Source organism: Serinus canaria, chromosome 19 (genome assembly GCF_022539315.1).
Source record: "Serinus canaria isolate serCan28SL12 chromosome 19, serCan2020, whole genome shotgun sequence".
In the NCBI taxonomy this organism is placed as follows: domain Eukaryota; kingdom Metazoa; phylum Chordata; class Aves; order Passeriformes; family Fringillidae; genus Serinus; species Serinus canaria.
This window is the reverse complement of record NC_066332.1, coordinates 2,839,587-2,859,281: the sequence shown is the minus strand read 5'-3', so window position 1 is coordinate 2,859,281 and position 19,695 is coordinate 2,839,587. Positions and strand designations below refer to the sequence as shown.

At 45.6% G+C, this 19,695-nt stretch overlaps 1 protein-coding gene and 4 non-coding genes across 5 annotated transcripts in view; all 5 read right to left on the bottom strand.

Annotated features, from left to right (window-relative positions):
• Positions 1-19,663, bottom strand: part of TEX14 (testis expressed 14, intercellular bridge forming factor) — a 34,665-nt gene extending 15,002 nt beyond the window's left edge. Inside the window, exons 1-14 of the mRNA XM_030231354.2 lie at positions 19,154-19,663; positions 12,791-12,905; positions 11,685-11,850; positions 10,254-10,390; positions 9,025-9,106; positions 7,502-7,632; positions 6,515-6,628; positions 5,790-5,913; positions 4,885-5,063; positions 3,921-4,072; positions 3,019-3,209; positions 2,728-2,866; positions 1,460-2,415; positions 708-811 (exon numbers count right to left, since the gene is read on the bottom strand). Of these exons, the coding sequence (XP_030087214.1) occupies positions 708-811; positions 1,460-2,415; positions 2,728-2,866; positions 3,019-3,209; positions 3,921-4,072; positions 4,885-5,063; positions 5,790-5,913; positions 6,515-6,628; positions 7,502-7,632; positions 9,025-9,106; positions 10,254-10,390; positions 11,685-11,850; positions 12,791-12,905; positions 19,154-19,289 (2,726 nt within the window). The 5' untranslated portion in view covers positions 19,290-19,663. The remainder of the gene's footprint in view (positions 1-707; positions 812-1,459; positions 2,416-2,727; positions 2,867-3,018; positions 3,210-3,920; positions 4,073-4,884; positions 5,064-5,789; positions 5,914-6,514; positions 6,629-7,501; positions 7,633-9,024; positions 9,107-10,253; positions 10,391-11,684; positions 11,851-12,790; positions 12,906-19,153) is intronic.
• LOC115484695 (small nucleolar RNA U3) lies at positions 13,876-14,091 on the bottom strand. The gene has a single exon (XR_003945402.2). It is a non-coding gene; the product is annotated as a small nucleolar RNA U3 (small nucleolar RNA).
• Positions 15,418-15,633, bottom strand: LOC115484728 (small nucleolar RNA U3). Its single transcript, XR_003945436.2, has one exon. It is a non-coding gene; the product is annotated as a small nucleolar RNA U3 (small nucleolar RNA).
• LOC115484717 (small nucleolar RNA U3) lies at positions 16,557-16,772 on the bottom strand. The gene has a single exon (XR_003945425.2). It is a non-coding gene; the product is annotated as a small nucleolar RNA U3 (small nucleolar RNA).
• LOC115484706 (small nucleolar RNA U3) lies at positions 18,151-18,366 on the bottom strand. Its single transcript, XR_003945413.2, has one exon. It is a non-coding gene; the product is annotated as a small nucleolar RNA U3 (small nucleolar RNA).
• Positions 19,664-19,695: the final 32 nt, after the last annotated feature.

Genomic DNA, 19,695 nt, shown 5'->3' with positions numbered 1-19,695 from the left:
CAATTCCACACCGTGGAGATGTGGGGATTGCTGGACTGAGGGGATCCCAATTCCACACCCTGGAGATGTGGGGATTGTTGGATTGAGGGGATCCCAATTCCAGACCTGGACCATGATTCTCCCACCAGAGTTCACTCCCAGTTCACTGACCATGGAATATTTCTGTTCTAACTTTTAACCAGCTGGTCTTTCTGATCCAAATGGATCGTGGATTAATTTAAAAATGGATTAACTTAAAAACTGCAGCAGTTTTCCTGATTTGACCAAACACTGAAAGAAGGGTCTGTCCCCCTCTTTCCAACATGAATCTGCACAAGTTTTGCCAGCTAATTTCAACATGTGCTTTCCATTCCTGCTTAAACCCACAGAGAGATGACATTAAAAATCATTTCTGCTGGGAATGGAAGGAGGCTGTGCCCAGAGAGGAGAACCACCTGCCCAGACTGCTCTCCTCAGGCCCTGGTACATTTTGGAGCACTGACCTCCACCCCAGAGGCATGTGAAATCATTTTTAACAGCACTCTTTAACACAAAGTGCCCTGTCACAGCAGCTCTGCAGCTGACAATGACTCACAGCAGGCTCCTCTCTGCACAGATGGCTTTTGCCTTCCCGAGGAACATTTAATGCCAGCCTTGATCCTGATGTGCCTCTCTCTCCAGAGGAATCTGTCAGAATTAACTCTTGGATGAATAAGATCAAAACTCACCACTTCTCCTCCTCCCTCCTTGCTGCAGGATGTGAATCAGCTCCTCTCTGGCACTGCAAGTTGAACTTTTTCTGCCTTCTTGCAGACATGTGTGGGAGGAAATGCTGAAAGGAGTCCAACAAGCCATGATTCAGCACACACTGGGCACTCTGCTAATTACTGCTAATTACTGCCTGAGCTGGCTGGGATGCAGCCTCAGAACAGGACAGCACCAACTTTAATTTTAATCCCTGAGTTTGATTTTAGCTGCTCTGCTCAGGACAAAGGATGACAACTCCAGCAAAAGCTCTGCCCTGATTTATGGCAGGTTTCAGGTGCAGGCAGGCAATGAAAACGTGGAACTTCCAGGGGGATGAGTGGACCTGAAGGACTCAAAATTATCCTGACAGGAGAGATGCACTTGAATTTCTCTTTCTCTTTGTGTTTAATAATTAAAGTGATCCAGAAGCCCTTCCCAACAACAGCTTAGGCCTCAGCACAAACAGAAATATTTCTCCACTGGCCTTTTCCCTGAGATTCCCATCTCCATTTCAGTGCAGGATTTGGATCTGAAGCCCACCCTGAGCCCCTGGATCAGTGCTGTCCTGGGAGGACTGGAGAGGAAGAGGAAATAATGCAAGTGCACTGCTGAGCTGCCTCCACTCCTGTAGTTAAAGCCCATTTTAAAGGACAGATTCATCCCTCCTCCTGGACACCACCCATCCCTGCTAAGGATCCCAGAAATGCTAACCAGGCCCTGCTCAGCACTTTACCTCCTGGTCCAGGCTCACTTCATCCAGCCCTCTGCCCAGGCTGCAGCCCAGATCTCCACGGCTGGCTGCAGTTCTGCTCTTCCACTTCTCCCTCTGAACTGCCTCTCTGTCCTTGGCTGCCTTGGGAGCAGCCTGGAAGCTGTCTGGGCCTGGTGCCTGACACGTTGGTGGAGGTGGAATGTAGTCCCTGGATGGTGGAGCCACAGCTTGGTGTAAAAAAATATCAACTCCAGAAAGAGCCTGAACGGTGTTTTGGGAAGCAGCATCCGACCCATCCCGGTGTCTTCCCTGAGAATTTCCCTTGGGAAGCAGATTCATCCTGACCTCCTGGAGCAGCCTCCTCTGCTTTGCCAGGGCCTTCAGCCTGTCCAGCTTCTCCTCTGTCCTGCTCAGGGAATGCCCAGCCTGCTGCAGCATGCTCTGCATGATCTTGAGGTTCAGCACACACTTGCTGATGTGCTGCTCGCTCTGAGAGGGGCTGCTCATCCTCCCGCCAGCATCTCCTCTCACCTGCGACAGCCACGAGGATTCTCTCACCCTTTCCTCTTCTTCCACCTCCTCCTCTTCCTCTTCTTCTTCCTCCTCCTCCTCTTCCTCCTCCTCCTCCTCTCCAGTGAAGCCCGTGCTGGACTCTGAGGATTCCCCTTCCTCCTCAGCCTCCCACTCTTGCTCCTGCTGCCTTCCTGCATCCTTCAGAGCCTGGCCTGACCCAGGTCCTCCTTCCAGGAACTCCTGGGGACCTTCTGGGTAACTGGCCAGCATTTCATTCATCTCAAAGCTGCACAGGCTCACATCCACGTCGCTCTCACTGGAGGCAGAAGCTCCTGGCTGAGGTTCAGAGCAGACACTGAGGCTCCTGTCCTGCTCAGGGGGCTCTGCACTGGCTGCTGCCTCCTGCAGCACCACAGCACTGCTCTCCTTGGGGAAAACTGAGTCCTTGGGGGCAGCAAAGCCACCTGAAAAATGCAGTTGGAAACATGGAATCATTTCTCCAGAAACCCACCAGCCCTGCCGCTTTTGCACCTTGAGGAGAGAATTTTGGGCATTCAGAAATTCCAGGAGCAGCTTTTGACACCTCTGCTGAAAACTCTGCCTGAGCAAAACAGATTTAGAGCCCTGAATCTACTTCAGGTGGCAGCTAAAATCCAAACCCAACTGCTTCCCATCTTCAACCTACATCATAAATCCTGAGAGTGCTCCCATTGTAATGATTCCTGTCAGGCTGCTGGGAGGAGCACAGCAAGGACACCCTGCCCCAGGGAACTCACCAGCCTTGCTGATCTCTTTTTCCTGGAGCTCCACTGTTCTCTTCTGGAAGCTAAAAGCTGATGCCCAGCAGATGTTCACATCTGCAAGAACAGCAGATCTCTGGGCTTTGGGTACTCCACTTTCAGATTTAACCAAGTCCTGTCAAACAAAACAAAACAAAAGGAATAAAATGCAATTGTATTGGTCAGTTCTGTGTCTCTGAGCTCTGCTTTCCTGAGGAGGTTCAGCTCCTTCAGTCCTGGAAGCAGAATCTGAAGGGACATATCACAATTGTAATTGATTTCAATCACCTTCAGGTCGTTTTTCAGGATATACTGAATATCCTGGAGCTTCATGGAGCGGTTCCTTGGTTTGGGTTCCAGCCCTGACTTGACAACATCATAATAGAGCAGGGGGAGCCTGACATCTGCTTCCAGCTGCTGCCCTGAAAGGACCAGCTGCTTCACAGCTGAGTCTTCCACACCTTTCCAGGGAAGGCTCTCTGCAAGACACAAGTGCAGGTTTTATGTCACCAGCTGCACTTTCATGTTAATTTTTAAAAAATCACATCATTCCTTGATGTAATTTAAAAAAAAAAAGTGATAAAATAAAATGTAATAAAATATCACATTAATCCCTGTCCATTCCCTATTTTACAATTAAAAACAAGCACTGGCAGCTCCTCCCTGTCTTATTCCAAGAGTGGAGGAATAAGGGAGCTGACAGAAATACCCAGAGGAGAGTGACACTGCAGACAGCCCTGCTCTGGATCCTTCACTGGGATTCATTTTTGGGAAATTGTTTCACTGTCAGAAGAGGCAGAGTGAATGCAGAGCAGCCATCATCTGGAATAACAGCTACAACAACACAGCAACATTAACTTATCTCTAAGTTATCACACAGATCAAAAACACAAAGGCTGCACCAGCTTGTTTTGAACAGTGAAAAGACTTAATTGAATGTTTTGCTGTGCTGGTAAGAAGAAGTAAAATAAACAGCAGAAAAACGCTTTATTTCTCCAACATCCCCCACGAATTTCATCCCTCAGCCACACAATTTTAATTTTTCTGATCACATTTTGCAATAATCTCAGTTATTGTTAACATTTGGGGGTTTTGCCTGGTTCATTCTTTCAGTTTATTTTCTGGGTTATTTTTTCTTTTGAAATTTTGCCTGGTTGATGTTTCCTGGCAGCCCCCAGGTGGGCACTGACCTGTCAGGGCCTCCTGCAGCACTGCACAGAAGCTGTACACGTCTGAGCTGGCTGTGCCAGCCTTGCCCAGGATGATCTCAGGGGAGCTCCAGCGGAACAGCTGGGCTGGCACGGGCACTCGGGTCAGGTCACTGTGCTCCCCACTGTCCTTGCTGCAAAAAGGGGGGAAAATGGAAATGGGGACACCCAGCACACTCAGCTGCAAGGGCTGTACTGGGAATTGAGCACCTGAGTGTGCTACAGCTTTTAGTGTGAGGGATAATGGGATTTCTGCAAATAGAAATGTGCAGGAAATGTCCTTTGGCAACGATTTTCTGGGGAAAGCAACACCTCCTTTAAGGAAAGTTTTGGGAAAGCTGCAAAAGGCAGGCCTCAGAGACAGCAGAGCTGTGATTAGAGCTAAGCAGTAGCCATGAGATTGGTCAGCAGAAAAATTATGTAAAAAGTAGAAAAGCAAAGAGAAATAGAACAGTGGTCTGTGTATTAACTCTTGTCTGGAATAACTCCCTGAGCTGCAGAAAAGTTTATCTAGTGAGATATTAGGGAGTTTGAAGCTTAATAATGGAGCTCTGTGCATTGCGTTTGAAGGCTCACAAGCAGGTATTGTATTTGAAATAAGCAAGCATTGTTTAACCAAAGGTACCTGTGCTTATAGTGGTTGGATGGAACCACTGACAATGTGCTTTTGCTTTGGGTGATTGGTCAAAAAATTATAAAGTGAGTTGTAACATGAAGATCTTTGTCTGCTGCCTGGGATGTGAGCTGCTGGCATCTTCCCATTGCCATAACCATGGAATGAGAGTGATGCTGGAAAATCAAACAGCTCAAGGCACGTTCCCAGCAGTCCTGTCCTGTTGGTGATTTGTACAGAGAGCCCTGGCCGGCGATAAATGGTGAGGATCCAACTCACCACCTTCAGATTACGAGACCCCAAATTTCAGAGCAGCCCTGAGAAGTTCCTCACCTCTCTATCATGTGCTCCAGGTTGCAGAGCTTGCCCTCCCCCGAGGACACGACCTGGATGGCCAGGGAGGAGAGGGCGCGGTGCAGGAAGCCGCGGCCGTGCAGGAAGCGCAGCGCGTCCAGGATCTGCAGCAGGACGTGCAGCAGGGTCTCTGTCTGCAGCACTGGGAACTCTGCTCGCTGCAAAAACAACCCCAAATGCACCAGAGCTGCAGGGCAGGAGCCTGAACTGCAGCTGGGAGAAAGGCAGGGATGGGTCTTGGGGGTGGGATTGGGCGGAGAAGGCGGCAAGGGAAATTTATTGGAGGAAAAAGGGAATTTATTTTTTGTTCTGGATGCTAAAGTGAGTAACAACGCCTCAAAAAGAGGAGAAAAAGACCAAATGACATCAATAAAACACAGATTTAAATTTTTCTTAATTGATTATTTTTTTTAAAAAATTGAAAAAATTTAATTTTTTTAAATTTAATTTTTTAAATTTTAAATTTTTTTTTCAGTTTTAAAAATGGATTAATTTTTTTAACTGATTAAATATAATATTTAAAAAATTTAATTTTTTAAATCTTAAATTTAAATTTTTTCCATTTTTAAAAATATATTAAAAATTTTAATTGGTTAAATTTAACTTTTTTTTTAAATCTTAAATTTTATTTTTTCAATTAAAAAAATCGTTCTGTCTTTACTTGATTAACTAAATTTAAAAAAATTAATCCAATTTTAAATGGATTAATTGATTTAAAAATATTGATTAAATTTAAATTTTTTAAAAAATTAATTAAAATTTCTCATTGATTTGAAGAATAAGCAAAAGAAGCAGAAGCTCAGAGGATTTTATCCTCTCGAGGGAAGATGTCAGTCACTAAACTTCTGATGAATTACTATTCAAAATCCAAGCCCTGCAGTTACCCTTTCATGGAGGATGCTGTAGAGAGAGCCAAAGTGAACCCTCTCATAGACCAAACGAGTTCTCTCCAGGTCACAGGACAGACAGACAGACATCAGCTGCAGCAAGTGGGGGTGGCGGAGTTTGCTGCACAGGGAGGGGAAAAAATCAAATTTACAAAACAAATCTGAGCTGAGAGGAAGGGAAGTCCTGCCCTGCTGAGTGCTTTTGTCCATAGAACACAGATGTTGGAATGTCCTTCGGTGTAAATGTAATTTTTTTAACTGAAATATTCGATTTTCAAAGATCAGGAGTGGGAAGGAAATTGTATTTCTGATCTGGGGAAGATGTGCAACCTCAGGGTAACACTGCTGAGGGGTAAATCCCATTCTTCCTTAGATAAATCAAATCCCATTCTTCCTTAGGTAAATCCCATTCTTCCTTAGGGAAATCCCATTCTTCCTTAGATAAATCAAATCCCATTCTTCCTTAGGTAAATCCCATTCCCCCCAGGTAAATCTCATTCTTCTTTAGATAAATCCCATTCTTCCTTAGGTAAATTCCATTATTCCTCAGAAAAATCCCATTCCCCCCAGGTAAATCCCATTCTTCCCAGGTAAATCCCATTCCCCCCAGGTAAATCCCATTTTTCCCAGGTAAATCCCATTCCCCGTATCCTTTTCCCAGGTAAATCCCATTCCCCCCAGGTAAATCCCACTCCCCCCCTCCAGGGCAGCCCCTGTCCCACCTGCTGTGCTGCTGCTCTGCCAGGAGCAGGTCAGCCAGGCGCAGTTTCCAGCTGTTCTGCTGGGGCTGGAAGCTCAGCTCCTTCACTGTCACCCTGCTGCCTCCCCACATCAGGCTGCAAACAACAGCAGGAATTTGGACCAGATGCTTCCAGCACTGTTTTCCCTCTTTTTTTTCTTTTTTTTTTTCTTTTTTCCCCTCCAGTTATGTGGTTATTTACCAAGGATTTTGTGATTCTTACCAAGAAAATTCTTACCAATATTTTTTTTTTTTTTTTGTGGTGCTCTGGTGCTGCCTCCCGCTGTCAGGAATTCAAATTTTGCTCTTTTAAACTGACAATGAACTCGTCCTGCTGAAGGGCTGATGGAGCAGCAAAGGTTCACTGCCCAAAATCCCTTTCCACAAATTCCTTTCCACAAGGAATTCCCTTCACCAAAGGCCATCAGTGACACAAATCAAGAGTTTTGGGGAGAATCAATCACCAATTTGTCAAGTGAGGCACAAAACCCACCTCCTTAACACACAGTAATTAGAAAGCATTGTTTCTAACTGTAATAATTACAAGATTTTTGTATTATTGTAATAATTACAAGATTTTTTGTATTATTGTAATAATTACAAGATTTTCAAATGAATGCTCAGCCTGCCCTTGCAACTCTCATCTCAGCCCAGGTTATGGACAAAGATTCACGAGGATTAAACGCTGAACAACACAAAATGTATTTCCCACCACAAAAACAAAGATCAATCCCGAAATACTGAACCATTAACAAGCTTTAATTGGGTTAATATTGCTTGTGGGCTGTTTTTGGCCTCTCAGCCACGAGTCTGACTCAGACATTAATCAATGAACAGCAGCAAACAAGGTGCAAGCAGGGAATAAACACACCCCAAACAGGGGAAATCACCCAAACAAAGCACTGCCACAACAATTGGCTGTGTGGTTGCAACAGACACAAAAAAAAACCCCTCTTGAATTCCCACTTACTTGCTCATGATCATGTAGGGTCCCACGGGGTAAGAAAATGCTGGCTCATCATCAGCCTGCACCACATCTCTGTCCCCAATGATGGGCAGGGAGGCCAGGTAGCCCAGGTGGCCACTGCCTGCCAGGTGGAACTGCAAGAGGAAAAGGCAACATTCCCAAAATGCAGCAAGCTCATCCCCACCCTGAGTGCCACCAGCTCAAACACCACCCCGAGATCTGGAAAAGCAGGGCCAAAAATGGGGATTTCCACTGGAAGAGGGAGAGCAGATCCAGGGGTGGAGTTTAATGGGAATTTCTGCTGGGCCAAAGGCAGCCAGGCACCAAAGGCCTGGGGGTCTGGGCTCTTCCTGGGGGTCTTCCCCATCTTTTCAGCAGAAATAAGAATGCAGTGAAAGCTGAAAATAAGAATGCACTGAAAGTTAAAAGCTAAAAGTAAGAATGCACTAAAAGTTAAGAATGCACTAAAAATAAGAATGCAAAAAAGTAAAAGTCGAAAATAAGAATGCACTACAAGTTAAAAAGTTAAAAAGAAGAATGCACTAAAAGTTGAAAATAAGAATGCACTAAAAGGTCAAAATAAGAATGCAGTAAAAGTCGAAAATAAGAATGCAGTAAAAGTTAAAAATAAGAATGCACTACAAGTTAAAAAGTTGAAAATAAGAATGTACTAAAAGTTGAAAATAAGAATGCACTAAAAGCTAAAGATAAGAATGCATTAAAGTTAAGAATGCACTAAAAATAAGAATTCAGTAAAAGTTAAAAAGTTGAAAATAAGAATGTACTAAAAGAAGTCGAAAATAAGAATGCAGTAAAAGTTAAAAAGCTAAAAAAATAAAAATAAGAATGCAATAAAAGTTAAAAAGAGTGCATTGAAAGTTAGAAAGTTAAAAATAAGAATGCACTAAAAGTTAAGAAGTTAAAAATAAGAAAGCACTAAAAGTTAAGAATGCAGTAAAAGTTAAAAAGTTGAAAGTAAGAATGCACTAAAAGAAGTTGAAAATAATGCACTAAAAGTTAAAGATAAGAATGCACTAAAAGTTAAGAATAAGAATGCAGTAAAAGTTAAGAAGTTGAAAACAAGAATGCACTACAAGTCAAAAAGTTGAAAATAAGAATGCTCTAAAAATTAAAAACAAGAATGCACTAAAAAGTAAAAAGTTAAAAATAAGAATGCACTCAAAGTTGAAAATAAGAATGCACTAAAAGAAGTTGAAAATAAAAATGCAGTAAAAGTTAAAAAGTTAAAAATAAGAATGCATTAAAAGTTAAAAAAGAGAATGCACTAGAAGTTGAAAATAAGAATGCACTAAAAGTTAAAAAGCAAAAAATAAGAATGCACTAAAAGTTAAAAAGCTAAACATAAGGATGCACTAAAAGTTAAAAATAAGACTGCACTCAGAGTTGCAAATAAGACTGCAGTAGAAGTTGCAAAGAGCACAGATGGTTCATGTGAGGAGCAGGAGACCCTGGGGAAGAGGTCCCAGCACCTTGAGGAAGCCCAAACCCTCCCCAGAGCCCCTTACCTTCCCAAACCCAAAGCTGTAAATGTTCTTGGCCACGCTGGGCTGTCCCTTCAGCAGCTTCCCCCGAGGAGCCTCAGCACTGCTGAACACCAAACCCAAAAGCAACAAGAGCAATTTCTGTACTCCAAGGCTTGGACACACAGAGAGAAGGGGAAAAAGCAGAATTTCTGCCAGAACCCTGCACTTGGCTGGTCCCACATTCACCATGGGGATGGCAAAGTTCCAATTGTTTGTGCAGCTCCTTAAAACTTTTTAGATGGATTTTATTTTACTTTATTTTATTTTATTTTATTTTTATTTTATTTTATTTTATTTTATTTTATTTTATTTTATTTTATTTTACTTTCTTTTATTTTATTTTAAGCAAAATAATCAATAAATACACATATACACACTCTGTATATCCTGCACTGCTTTTTTTTATTTTTCCCACCATGTACCTGACACAAAAACTCCTCAAACAGTTGGGAGCACCCCCCAAAAGGATCTGCAGTGACCTTAAAATTCAAAACCCAAACTGCTGCCTGCTGCCACTTTAATGCTACTGAAATCCAGGGCTTTTAATGCTGGTTTCAAGAGTTTAATTAATAAACAGATATATTAATAATTGTTATTTTCTATATATAATTTTTATATTTTTATAATTACATATATGTGTTTAATTAATATGTATATGTTTAATTAATATACAGAGATTTACAACTATCAAGTTTCTATTTAGAACTGTGACAACAGAAATAAAATTAATCAGAATTAATTAATAGTGGACCTAAATCTGCTATTGTCAGACAGGTATAAGAACCTGCTAATTTAAAATAATAATATATAGGAAAATATCAATATTTGTTATATCATACAGAAAAATCAATAAATATACCTGTAAATACATGTAAATATATAAATAGATATATTAAAAATGTAATTTTGAAAACTAATAAATATAATATAAATAAGTTTTACATAAAATTTATTTTTGTATTTCTATATATGATATATTTTTATATTATATATAGATTTTAATATAGATGTTAATATATTTATAGATATTGATTTTATCTTTATTCATAAATATATAAATAATTTTATTTTTATTATTATAAAATTACTTATATATTCATAAATATATAAATAATTTTATTTTTAAATTTATATATATATAAATTTAAAAATTAAATTATAATTATTTTAATTTTAAAATAGCAGAAAATGGAAGTAAAATCTTTCATTACCCTTGGACAAGGCCACCAAACCTCGAGGGGCTGCAGATCAAGGCCTTGGAGGAGCCAACCTTCCTGAGCAGGTCAGAGGGAAGGTTCCAGAGGGCAGCCTGCATGTGCAGGGTGCACTGCTGCATAAATTCCAGCATCTGGCAGGAGGAGGGAAAAACAATAAAAAAAGAGCTTCAGAAAAAGATAACAATTTTAGAGTCATAAATCTGGATTATTGGGAGAAATAACTGGTTACTTGTAATGTCAAAATGGGAATTTGGAGAAAGGCACTAACAGAAAATCAATTAGATTAAAAATGGAAGAAAAGCTGGCCTCAAACAGGTGACAAAATTTGAAATTTCACAGAGAAAATTGTCACTATAAGACACAAAATAACACAATGCTCACACACTGCTGCTCCTAAGGTAAAAAGGGAAGTTTATTTTCTGACTCCAATATTTCTGGATTTCCAGAAGTGACAGTGGGTTGGAGGGTGACAGTGCCACCTCTCCAGTGACACTGGACAAACCAACAGCCCTTCAAATGTCTCCTCCTCCAGCAAAGAGGAGTGTAAATGTAAAGTTCTGTACATGTAAAACAACAAATAAATATAAATATTTAATGTAAAACAGTAAGTTAGTTACAGAAAGTGTGAGAGAAAGTTCCTTACAACAACACAAACAACAAAAAGCTTGGAAAATCTTAAAAAATCAGAACAACAATTGTCATTTCAGGTTCTTCTTTAAGAGGAGATCTGTGATAATGGGGAAGAGGAGTTTGAAATGAATATTGCAGCCAGGAATCAGCTTCTAGAGCAATACCTGAGTTTTGGGATAGAGGAGGCGTTTGAAATTAATATTGCAGCCAAGGAAGAGCTTCTACAGCAATACCTGAGTGTTGTGATGAAGGGGGAGAGGAGTTTGAAATGAATATTGCAGCCAGGAATCAGTTTCTAGAGCAATACCTGAGTGTTGGGATAGAGGAGTTTGAAATTTGAATTAATATTGCAGCCAACAATGAGCTTCCACAGCAATACCTAAGTGTTGTTATAAAGGGGAAGAGTTTGAAATTTGAATTAATATTGCAGCCAGGAATGAGCTTCCACAGCCACACCTGAGTGTTGGGATAAAGGAGGAGTTTGAAATGAATACTGCAGGCAGGAATCAGCTTCCATACCAATACCTGAGTTTTGTGATAGAGGAGGAGTTTGAAATTTGAAATGAATATTGCAGCCAGGAATCAGCTTCTATAGCAATACCTGAGTGTTGTGATAATGGAGAAGAGGGGTTTGAAATGAACATTGCAGCCAAGAATCAGCTTCTAGAGCAGTCCCTGAGTGTTGTGATAGAGGAGGAGTTTGAAATGAATACTGCAGGCAGGAATCAGCTTCTAGAGCAGTCCCTGAGCGTTGTGATAGAGGAGGAGTTTGAAACCATCATTCCACAGCTGTACCTGAGCACTGCTCTCCTTGCTGCCTGTCAGAGCCCAGAGCTGGGGTGTTCTGCCCTGGCTGTCGTGGACCCGGAGCTCTCCTCCCTCATCCAGCAGCTTGCTGAGGATGCCCTGGCTCCCTGAAAATGCAGCTGCATGCACTGGGGTGCTCCCGTCGTAGCAGCGACTGGGGAACAGCAGGAAATGTTCAGCAGGGGAAAATCTGCATTAAACCAGCAACCCTGGGGTGTCTGTGTGCCCCAAATAACAGGATAAAGCATGGAAAAAAGGAAATTATTGCTGTATTTACCTCTGAGGAGTTTTGGTTAAAATTCCATTTGCATGCCCCAAATAACAGAATAAAATATATATATATATAATATATAAAATATATATATATACCATATATATAACTATATATAAAATATATACCATATATATTGTATATACCATATAATATATATATATAAATTATATACCACACATATATATATAATATATACTATATATATTATATATAAATTATATACCACTTATTTATTTATTTATTTATTTATTTATTTATTTACTTACTTAAATGATATATATAATAAATAGAAATAAAATTATTTCCCTATTTACCACTGAGGAGCTTTAGTTAAAAACCAGCATTCCTGGAGTGTATTTGTGCCACAAATAACAGAATAAAGCGTGAAAAAAAAAGGAAATTATTGCTGTATTTACCTCTGAGGGGCTTTGGTTAAAATTCCATTTGCATGCCCCAAATAACAGAATAAACATTATATATATATATATCTATATGTATATATGTATATCTATAGTTGTGTATATATATACCATAAATATAATATCATATATATAAAATATTTACCATAAATATAATATATATAAATATATATATAAAAAATGCATTTCTGGAGTGTTTGTGTGCCCCCCAAATAACAGAACAAAACATGGAAAAAAAGGAAATTATTTCTATATTTACCTCTGAGGAGCTTTGGTTAAAACACCAACGTTCATCTTAAGCACTTCTTCATTTATGGCCAGGGAATGTTGTGTTTCACACTGACTAAACCAACTCGAAGATTAATTTTGATTTTAAAAAAAATAAATGTTTGATACTTAACTGATTGGCATCCGAGCCATATTCCAGCAGCACATCCACAATTTTACCCAGCCCCAGCAGTGCAGCAGTGAACAGACAGGTCTGGCCCATGGAATTCACAGCATCCACAAAAATTCCTGCAAGGAAACCAAAAATTCCATGGCAGAGTTTGTTTTAATTCAGGGGGGAAAAAAAAGAGCTAATGATTTTTTTTTTTGTGATTTTCTATAAGGAAAGAACTGCATGTCCATGAGGATTTTAAATAAAGGATGTGCAAGTAACAAATGGTGCTTTTATGAGTTGTGTAAGGAATTATATGGACTGTTTAAATTAGAGGGATGGATATGTAAGTATATATCTATATATCTATATATACATGGAAATATATATATAAATATAAATGGATATATATATAAAATATATATGTATATATATCTATATTCATCATCTGTATAAGTACAAATGATGGATCTATAAGTGGAGATGGATGAGCACATGTAACAGAGGAGGAGAAAATTAATAAATAAGTAAATTATTCTTTAGTAATTACTTATTAATAAAAAGTTATTATTATTAACATATTAATAAATAGGTAAATTATCATTGAGTAATTATTTATAAATAAAATGTTTATTGTTATGGTTATTGTATAAATAAATAAATAATTCTTTAGTAATTACTTATTAATACATGTTTATTATTGGTTTTGTTATTGTAAATATCATATTAATAAGCAAGTGAAATATTCTTTATTAATTACTAATTAATAAAGAGGTAAATTATTCGTCAGTAATTGCTCAGAGTGTGGTGCTGGTAACGCCAAGGTCGCGGGTTCGATCCCTGCATGGGCCATTTGTTAAGAGCTGAACTCTGCGATGCCTGTGGAGCTTTTCCAGTCAGAACTCTGCGTGAGTTCCAAAATTCGATTACTTTGATTCTATCCATAATAATTAATTCCCATTTGGAATGAAATTCAGATCTTGAATTCATTCGTAAGAGGGAACGAGCCGAGCACGAATGGGAGGATGGCGGCTTCAATGCTGGTAGAGCAGAGATTTTCGGAGTTCATTCTGTTTTTGAACCAAAATGAAAAAAGAAGGGCCACAAACCACTCAGCCCGTGTTCTCTCCCTCCCGAACCCCAAACAAGGGGGCCGGGAACGGTCATCAATGGCGAGTGGCTCCTGCACAAGCAGCACCGCAACGCCCGCTTCGCGCTCAGGAGAGAACACCTCGCTCCTCCTCGTGGCTTGTGACGCCGATCAGGGAAGATCACTCTCCTCTAGTGACCAACTACAGAAATGATCCCTGAAAGTATAGTCTTAACACAACAAACCCCGACCCGCACACCCCTGCCCACACACCCCGCGCCCAACACACGGCGACACCACGACCCCCAGCCGGGACCGGCCCGCGCCTTCCCGCCGAGCCCCCGCGCCCGCGGGAGCGCGCCCAGACACCCGCGGGAGCGCCCGCGCCCACCGGAACGGCCGCGCGTGGTGGCGCGCGGGACAACGCCCCCTCATCTGCATGTTCCAATCCCGCTGGCCAATCAGAGGCGCGTCCGTGCGGCTCTGCCCCGCCTTCCCGGACGGGGATGACACCGCCCCCGCCGCCGCCGCAGCGCGAGGCCTGGGCCGCGTCACGGGAGGCGGAATCGCCACCGGGCTCTCCCTTGTCCCCTGCATGACGGCCACTCGGTCAGAAAAACCCCCTGCAGCGCTACGGGCTTCGGGAAGAGTCGCTCGAAAGCGGCATGGACGAAAAGGACCTGGGGATGCCGCTCCAGAGTGGTGCACAAGGGCGGGCAGCGTGCCCAGGTGCCCAAGCCAAGCAGGCCGGTGGAACGTGGCTTGGACCGGCAGAGGTGTGACCAGCAGGACCAGGGCAGGGATCGTCCTCTGGACTCGGCACTGGTGAGGCCGCACCTCGAATCCTCCGTCCAGTTTTGGCCTCAGCACAAACAGAAGGGCAGGGAGGGGCTGCAGTGCGTCCAGAGAAGGGAACGGATTTTGGGAAGGGTCATGGATCTCATGAGGAGCAGTTGAGGGAGCTGGAGGGGCTCAGCCTGCTGGATAAATGCTAGTGTGCATTGGAATGATTTATAAAACGTGTTTGTAGCACTTTGGGGTCAGGATTCAGGATGCAGCCAATAGCGAGCTCGCAGGGATGACCCTTTATCGCCGTGAACATTTTTTGACAATGATAAAAAGAAAAGGGCCACAAACCTCCCAGGCCGTGTTCTCTCCCTGCCGAGCCCTTAGGGGACGGGCAGGGGGCTCAGCCTGGAGAAAAGGAGCCTCAGGGGGGACTTTCACCTTCCCTGCCCCTGCCTGCAAGGAGGATGGAGGCCCCTGGGTTCTGTTCCTCCTCCACGGAACAAGTGAGAGAGTGAGAGGAAACAGCCCCAGGGAGCACTAGGGGAGGTTTCGGTTTGATGTTGGGGAAAATTTATTCACTGCAAGGGATCTCCACCACTGGCACAGCTGGCCAAAACAGTGGCGGAGTCGCCAGCCCGGGAGGGACTCATAAAACATGAGATTGTGACGGCACTTGGGGTCAGGATTCAGAGGACAGCAGGAAGGTAAATCCGAGCTCCTTTCCCCATAAACTCTATTTTTGAACCAAAATGAAAAAAGAAGGGTCACAAACCACTCAGCCCGTGTTCTCTCCCTCCCGAACCCCAAACAAGGGGGCCGGGAACGGTCATCAATGGCGAGCGGCTCCTGCACAAGCAGCACCGCAACGCCCGCTTCGCGCTCAGGAGAGAACACCTCGCTCCTCCTCGTGGCTTGTGACGCCGATCAGGGAAGATCACTCTCCTCTAGTGACCAACTACAGAAATGATCCCTGAAAGTATAGTCTTAACACAACAAACCCCGACCCGCACACCCCTGCCCACACACCCCGCGCCCAACACACGGCGACACCACGACCCCCAGCCGGGACCGGCCCGCGCCTTCCCGCCGAGCCCCCGCGCCCGCGGGAGCGCGCCCAGACACCCGCGGGAGCGCCCGCGCCCACCGGAACGGCCGCGCGTGGTGGCGCGCGGGACAACGCCCCCTCATCTGCATGTTCCAATCCCGCTGGCCAATCAGAGGCGCGTCCGTGCGGCTCTGCCCCGCCTTCCCGGACGGGGATGACACCGCCCCCGCCGCCGCCGCAGCGCGAGGCCTGGGCCGCGTCACGGGAGGCGGAATCGCCACCGGGCTCTCCCTTGTCCCCTGCATGACGGCCACTCGGTCAGAAAAACCCCCTGCAGCGCTACGGGCTTCGGGAAGAGTCGCTCGAAAGCGGCATGGACGAAAGGACCTGGGGATGCCGCTCCGGGCAGCGTGCCCAGGTGCCCAAGCCAAGCAGGGCCGGTGGACCGTTGCTTGGACCGGCAGCAGTGTGACGAGCAGGGACGGGCAGGGGGCTCAGCCTGGAGAAAAGGAGCCTCAGGGCGACTTTCACCTTCCCTGCCCCTGCCTGCAAGGAGGATGGAGGCCCCTGGGTTCTGTTCCTCCTCCACGGAACAAGTGAGAGAGTGAGAGGAAACAGCCCCAGGGAGCACTAGGGGAGGTTTCGGTTTGATGTTGGGGAAAATTTATTCACTGCAAGGGATCTCCACCACTGGCACAGCTGGCCAAAACAGTGGCGGAGTCGCCAGCCCGGGAGGGACTCATAAAACATGAGATTGTGACGACACTCGGGGTCAGGATTCAGAGGGCAGCAGGAAGGTGTACTCCGAGCTCCTTTCCCCATAAACTCTATTTTTGAACCAAAATGAAAAAAGAAGGGCCACAAACCACTCAGCCCGTGTTCTCTCCCTCCCGAACCCCAAACAAGGGGGCCGGGAACGGTCATCAATGGCGAGCGGCTCCTGCACAAGCAGCACCGCAACGCCCGCTTCGCGCTCAGGAGAGAACACCTCGCTCCTCCTCGTGGCTTGTGACGCCGATCAGGGAAGATCACTCTCCTCTAGTGACCAACTACAGAAATGATCCCTGAAAGTATAGTCTTAACACAACAAACCCCGACCCGCACACCCCTGCCCACACACCCCGCGCCCAACACACGGCGACACCACGACCCCCAGCCGGGACCGGCCCGCGCCTTCCCGCCGAGCCCCCGCGCCCGCGGGAGCGCGCCCTGAGCCCCGCGGGAGCGCCCGCGCCCACCGGAACGGCCGCGCGTGGCGGCGCGCGGGACAACGCCCCCTCATCTGCATGTTCCAATCCCGCTGGCCAATCAGAGGCGCGCCCGAAGCCTGCCGCCGCCACGGCCCCGCCTTCCCGCTCTCCCCCCGCGAACCAGAGGTGACGCTGCCGCCGGAACTCGGCCTTGTCACCGCTGTCACAGCTGTCGCGACAGGACACAAAGAACCGTCACCGCCCGTGCTGTCGCTGCCCCGGGTCAGCGGAGGAGAAGCACCCCGCTACCAACGGCAGCAGCGCGGCACGGCTGCCGCCGGGGCGGTGCGCTGGCTCCCAGCCTCTCCCGACGCTGGCAGGGCGGCATTCGTGTACCAGACACAACAAACTCCGGCCTTTACATCTCTGCGCTCACCCTGAGCACCACGGACCGACGGTAGAAGGAGCACAAACACGAAACACTTTCTCCGTAAACCCCACCAGAATTTGTAGCCTGACCGACACGGACTTCCTAAACTGATGAAAGGCACATCCGGAACAGGTTCCCCTTAGTTCCGTGTCACTCTCGGATCATCACCGTTCATCACAGGCAGCACTTTTGAACATAAAGAGATGGATCGAGAATGCCATTGGTCTGAATACTCTCAATAAAGCCGAAATCCCGGTGGCTGCTGCGCTCTCCCAGGGGATCGCCTACTGCGGGTCCCGGCAGCGAGAGCCTGGCTGCGTGTTGTGTATAAGAGATGGAAATGACCCATGGCAAGGATCGTTAATCCCTCTCTGCTCTCCTCAATTCTTTCTTTCACCACGACAAAAAAGGGCCACAAACCTCCCAGGCCGTGTTCTCTCCCTGCCGAGCCCTGAGGGGACGGGCAGCGGGCTCAGCCTGGAGAAAAGGAGCCTCAGGGGCGACTTTCACCGTCCCTGCCCCTGCCTGCAAAAAGGATGGAGGCACCTGGGGTCTGTCTCTCATCCACGGAACAATTAAGGGGATGAGAGGAAACGGCCTCAGGGTGGACCAGGGGAGGTTTTGGTTTGATATTGGGGAAAATTTATTTACTGCAAGGGATCTCCACCACTGGCACAGCTGGCCAGGGCAGTGGTGGAGTCGCCAGCCCGGGAGGGATTCATAAAACATGAGATTGTAGCACTTGGGGTCAGGATTCAGGGGACAGCAGGAAGGTAAATCCGAGCTCCTTTTCCCATAAACTCTATTTTTGAACCAAGCTAAAAAAGAAGGGCCACAAACCACTCAGCCCGTGTTCTCTCCCTCCCGAACCCCAAACAAGGGGGGCGGGAACGGTCATCAATGGCGAGCGGCTCCTGCACAAGCAGCACCGCAACGCCCGCTTCGCGCTCAGGAGAGAACACCTCGCTCCTCCTCGTGGCTTGTGACGCCGATCAGGGAAGATCACTCTCCTCTAGTGACCAACTACAGAAATGATCCCTGAAAGTATAGTCTTAACACAACAAATCCCGACCCGCACACCCCTGCCCACATACCCCGCGCCCAACACACGGCGACACCACGACCCCCAGCCGGGACCGGCCCGCGCCTTCCCGCCGAGCCCCCGCGCCCGCGGGAGCGCGCCCAGAGACCCGCGGGAGCGCCCGCGCCCACCGGAACGGCCGCGCGTGGCGGCGCGCGGGATAACGCCCCCTCATCTGCATGTTCCAATCCCGCTGGCCAATCAGAGGCGCGTCCGCAGAGATGAGCCGGCCCCGCCCAGTCCCGCCCAGGGAAGTCGCAGTTCTGCATCAGCGCAACCCACTGAGACCCGCGATCCTGAAACCGAAACGAAACTGCCCCCAGTATTTGGTTTGATGTACAAAACTCCCTGTTCCTATGTGGCTATAAATCTGGTTGTCAAAATGCTTAAGATATAAACCGTGCCCTAAGCATTCGGCAATTCGAACTAAAACACCATTTAAAAAGAGTATTCCCACAGCTCTCTTTCAGAATTTTAGTTTTACAATGCCTCTGTCATGTCCTTATGAGCCATTTACTTATAAAAGATTAGTTTTCTTGTCAAATAACTTATTTTAATACATTTTTTTTGATTCGAGAATTATTCCCACTTAACGGAAAAGGGCAGCTATAAGTCATTTTGTTAATATTTGTATGTCATATCTGTTAATCCAGAAAACTGGATTCTCTAAGCAGTGTGCTGACTATTTTTTACCAGAAGTAAAAAAATATAGGAAAAAGTAAATATTTTCTGCCAGTACTTGTCTAAACTTAGCTTTTACCTTTTTTCAGAAGCTTCTTCACTTTGACATAGTTCCCTTCCCTGACATATTCATGCAGGTCAGCTTCCAGGGAGTCTCCTTTTATACTTCCAAGCTTGACTGGGCATGGAAATGGCAGAGGGATGGGATGAGCCATCTTCTTTCCTGAACGCAACCGGGAAAAGGTAGGAAACAGCAAGCTGCAAGGCACCTCAACGTAAAGAACTTATTTGTGACTTCAGAACCTGCAGTAGCTTAAAGTTAGGTCTACTTCGTACCGAAGTATCCAGAGATGGAATGGGAAATCAGCCTCCTGCCCTCCCTAACAGTGCCCTCTCGGACGGGAAAGGCGACAATGGGGAGATCACAGAACCTGCCAGGAGCAGCGGTCCCTCCGGAGCACACAGGCGGGACACACCCAGCGGCACTCCCGGGTGGGGAATGCCCGTCCCAGCCCGTTCCCGGAGCCCCGGACACCCGCGGCCCACGGGGATCCGCTCACCCGCCGCCCGAACGGCCCCGACACGCGGGAACGCCAGCGCGCATGCGCAGGGCCGCCGTTC